The following is a 4,866-nucleotide window of genomic DNA, read 5'->3' as shown; positions in this document are numbered from 1 at the left end:
GCCCTGCCCGGACCAAGAAAATTCTCCCCGGTATTAGCTTCCCAGGTGCTCACCGTACTGCACTCAAGTTGATCGCATATTTGGCATAACTTACTGACCCTATCCCCATCTTAACTCTCAGTCAACTAGAGTCATCTGACAAAAGTGCAACTACACTTTAAAAGAAATGTTACTTGGTTTTGTATGATTTTTTTTTACATCGATTTTGCGCTGGGCAAAGAAAAAGGATTGCAATCTCAAATTTAACCCTTTGCCAAAACAATTCAAAATAATGATTTTTTGGTCAAACTATTTTAAAAAAATAACCTTTCAAGTTGCGCATGTCACCGGGGCTACTCTAGCCCCGAGTTGTGAGACAATGTGAAGTGTGCACACATGGGCCCATGAAACAACACGGTAACGTCGTTATCCGGTAAGCTGTTGTCTAGGACTCTCAACAAGGTTTCAGAGAATATATTAGCCTCGGATTGATGGAATTTTCCAAGTTAAAAAGGCCAGTTTCTTAGTCTATGGTGCTTCCTTAGAAGTAGAACTTGAAACTTTCGTAATTTTTGATTTGCGAATTCAATTGACATCCTTCTTTTTCACGTGGGTTGAAAAAAATTATCTTTCCAATACCACTAACACCATGATGGTTGGACAACTAGAAATATTCTATGAATTATTTGCTTATGTTGGCTTATTTGACCATGAAAAGCCATCAACAAAACGACCAGTTACTCTCAATTTTCACCTGCCTAACGAGCAAACGACTACTGCACCAATTTAGGAGTTTATATTGGAGTACATGATTTATCACCGCACAAGTACTAAGTCCATAAACAGAGGCACCAACATCAGGAATGTAGATTTGAGTGCTCGAAGTTCCTCTGCTGCACTTTCACGTCGTCTATGAGCTACCACGACCATAGAAATCCATCACCATGGGAGTTGACATCTGGTGTGAACCGTAAGCGAGACAAATGGGGGAGAGTAAAATGTGAATTCTAAGTAAGACAAACAATTTATTTGACCACGAAAAACCAACATGAGCAAATTCCAATCATCATGACGGACCAGTTGTATTGGAAATATAATTTAATTTGTAACCCGAAGAAAGTAGACACATGTCAATAGTATTTGATGATCAAAAGTTACAACACTTTGAATTTCTATGTTTTAGAGGGTAGGTCTTTGACTTGGCAAATTTCGTCTAATATATTCACTGGAACCTCGGTGAGCATAGTGGACTGGACATTGGCGCTAGCGTATCAAGGGTATCGCTCTGAACAGCAGCGCTATCGTATCGATGGCTGGGCTCGGCGCTACCATGTACATAAGTGACAGACGCAGAAATGGTTTCGTCTAGAGTTTATTTTGTGCAATAGTTTGCATTTTTGGCGAGAGAGAGTAACTTAACGATCTCTCATGACCATCTTAGCTGATCTCACTGCCCTTCAACTACGGATCAACAATTCTCTAAATTTAAAACGAACACGGCCAGAATTGAACTCTAACTTGTTTTTTTGCATCCATCTATGGCGGCAAAGAACCCCAAAAAATGACATTAACGTGCACGCAGCAAGCATGAGTTCTCTCAATCAAGACATGTTCCTACAATCCAAAGCAATGCAGCTAGCGCCGAAATTACCATGCTGAATGCATCACCGTGACCTCTTCTTTTTCTTCCAGAGGTAGATTATGAGAGAGAACCCGTGGTCGCCGCCCTGCAGCGCGGTCTCCTCCGCGGCGGCCCACACAGCCACTGTCGTGACGCTGGCTGCCGACGACGACGCCGCGGATGTCGACGCCACCGACACCGTCGGGGACGAGTCCGAGCCCGACCTGAACGGACTCCGCCTCCATGATCCCCTGTCGCCACTGCTGCCCCGGCTCTCGCCGCCGCCCGTGGCTTGGTGGCCCCTGAATCTGAAAGAACTCTGCTTAAGGGTGTGCATGCCGGCGTCTTCCTCCATGTCCTCCACCATGGGGTACGCGCCGTCGGCGTCGAACCGGAGGATGAAGACGGCGGCGGCGTCTGGGCGGAAGAGCCAGCCGTGGAGGTCCCACGTGACGCGTACCGCGCTGCCGCAGCGCGGGAGGTCCAGCCTCTCGCTGCCGCGGAACTTCCACCGCAGGCGACGCACCTGGAGCGCTCTCTCGCCGTCGACGGCGACCCACATGGCCGCCTCCTCCACGCCGACCGACACCTCGTGCTCCTCGCCCGCGACGGTCACGGAGGTCGTGTACTCTCCGGCGGTGACGGGGTCCTCGCGGCGGGAGAGGAGGGTGCCAGCGGACGCCGCCGGAGACGAATACGGCGCGAGGTCGCCCGCGGCCAGAGCGAGCTCCCCGTCGACCGTCACGTGCACGGAGTACCCGGACAGCGGCTCCGGCCGGCGCGGCGCGAGACGGGCGCGCGACAGGTCCCATGCGAACGCGACGGAGTGGCCGGACGCGGTGGAGAAGCGCTTGGACCCACGCCGGCGCCACGGGAGCCACGGCAGGAGCACGAAGCGCGCGGGCGCCTCGGCTCCGGCGAGGCTGACGTCGGCGGCCAGGACGAGGCCCAGCGCGGAGCGGGACCACGTGAGGGATATAGCGCCGAGGTGCGTCCAGTAGACGGACGTCGCCGACGAGGCCTTGGCCGGGGAGGAGTCGCTGCGGCCGGTGGCGAAGCAGGAAAACGGCATGGGTGCGCGCGCTGGACGCGGCAATGGCAGATGGGTGTCGTTTTTGTGTGGGCGACTCGTTGCGGGGCTGGTCGTCGAGCCGGGAGTTGTTGTGCCAGTGCGTACGTGGCGGCGACGAGATGGCGTACTATGCCATAGTTGACTGGATTTGCTTCCATTTTGTTTTGTTTGTTTGGGTCGCTGTGGCCCGTACGGTACTCGATTGTGTCGTGTTTTTCCTAAATTTAGACTTTCGAAAAACGACAGAGGATCCTTCGGATGTTAAAGTTCTTCCAGCCTCCTGCTTCTTTGAGCAACACGTGTTCATATTCAACTAAAATTCTCATGTTGTGTTGTCGCAGCAAAAAAATACCTTGTTTTTTGCTTCATTGAAGCAAAAAAGTTCAACTAAGAAAAAGGAAAAAAAACTTGTAAAACACATAGCTCGATGGAGACCTCGCTGGATACCTTGGTGGAAAACTAGTAGAAATTCTTATACTCTCTCCGGTCCTAAATATAAGATATAATTTCTGGCACGGAAATTAAGAAACGCATATTTAGGAAAAATTACACCATGTTTGGCTAGGGTTAACCGTAAGTAATTGTCGTGAGCTAATAGAGGACTTTGCATAAGATAAGTAAACCTAATCAAATCTCCAAAAATATTGTCCATACAAGTAGGACGACGCAATAAACCTTATATTCTGAAATTTTTCTAAAAAAACTATATGGCTTATATATAGAACAGAGGGAGTGCTAAAGTAGCAAAACGTAAAACATTTGCAGCTACAGTAGCATGGGCAACAACACTCCTCGACGCCGACAATATTTCAACTCTAGCTGGCAGCACTATCACTTGCTTCTTGCACCACCGCTACTAAAGATTGGTAGCACCACCGCTGGCCGTTGGCAGCATTGCCTATTGTCCCTTTTCAGCACATGCTCCACAATATAGTAGCAACGTTGGTCGACCGATGTAGCACCGCCATCCTCCATTTGCAGCTTCGTCGCCAACAACTCGCAGCACTGCATCCCAATTATGCAGCTCCACGCCCTGCTCACCTTGGAGCACCTGTGAAGAGCTAGCAGGGAAGGAGAAGCTCTTAGCTCCCTGCATCGCAGCAGCTTCGCCTACGATGCCCCTTATCCAGCGAGGCCAAGCCCAAGGCAAGCTCCTCCCAACACCGTCGTCAACCTTCGGGGAGCAGCAGAGGACAAGGAGGTGGCGCATAGTCGAGCTTGGGCACGCGGCCAGGTAGGTGCCCTCGTCAAGCGGCACGCAACACTGGCGACGGTTCCATGGGGGCGCCATGTTCGTCGACGGCGAGCCTTGGTGACGCGGGGCATCAGTGGAGAGGCATCATGGGTCATGGCAGAGGGGGGCGATGGGGGAGAAGATCGACGACGACGAAGGGTGTGGAAGCCGAGCGTCTTCGCGCCGCCGGTGAAGACCGCGATGGAGGCTAGGAGGCCACGGTGCAGGGATAGGGAATCATCGATGAATGGGAACCATGTAGGGAAGGTGCAGGAACCATGAAGAGGGAGCTCAACTTGCCAATTTTCTGGCGACGAAGAGATAAGGGAGAGGGTGAGCGTGCGGCTCGCAGGGACATGTGCACGTGCAAGGGTGCTGAGGATGCAACCGTCTCATCTCACGGGAGGTTGCGATCACGCGATGGAAACGATCCAATGACCCGCAACCTGGAGGTTGCGATGCGCTGGATGTGAGACGTGGAGGTTGCGACGTGGATGTGGTTTTTGAAAGCAGTGCTCGCAATCCATGTCGGCAGAGTCAATTGCTGTGGGTTTTCTAGGTTTACACCGGTTTTTAGTGAGTTTCATTTTTTTTTTGAAATGTTCAGATTTCGAAATTGTTTTCATATTTTAAAAAATACTAAATTTTTAAACTGTTCGCTTTGTAAAAATGTTCAGATTTTGGAAATGTTCATTTTTAAACTAATGCTCAAATATTCTTAAAAATACTCAGATTTACAAAATGTTTCGATAAATAAAATCAAACCTGTAAAAATTTCAAATAAGAAAAATGTAAAAACTTATCAAATTTTAAATTTTAAAAAGTGAAGGTTTAAAAAAGTTCATAAAAGCCAGACCGCACCAAAAATCAGAATGGAAAAACTGAAAACCTGAAGAAAACGAAAAAGCCCGACAAAAACCGCGGAAAACCTGAAGAAAAAAATCACTGACAAAGTAATCA

At 49.5% G+C, this 4,866-nt stretch overlaps 1 protein-coding gene across 1 annotated transcript; it reads right to left on the bottom strand.

The window, feature by feature from the left end:
• Positions 1-1,449: 1,449 nt before the first annotated feature.
• LOC124706298 lies at positions 1,450-2,672 on the bottom strand. The gene has a single exon (XM_047237954.1). The coding sequence runs from the start codon at positions 2,670-2,672 to the stop codon at positions 1,644-1,646; it is 1,029 nt and encodes a 342-aa protein (XP_047093910.1). The 3' UTR covers positions 1,450-1,643.
• Between the last annotated feature and the right edge of the window lie 2,194 nt (positions 2,673-4,866).

Source organism: Lolium rigidum, chromosome 1, assembly GCF_022539505.1.
Source record: "Lolium rigidum isolate FL_2022 chromosome 1, APGP_CSIRO_Lrig_0.1, whole genome shotgun sequence".
Lineage (NCBI taxonomy): Eukaryota > Viridiplantae > Streptophyta > Magnoliopsida > Poales > Poaceae > Lolium > Lolium rigidum.
Note: the sequence above shows the minus strand (reverse complement) of the source record. Positions and strands in the feature narration are given on the sequence as shown.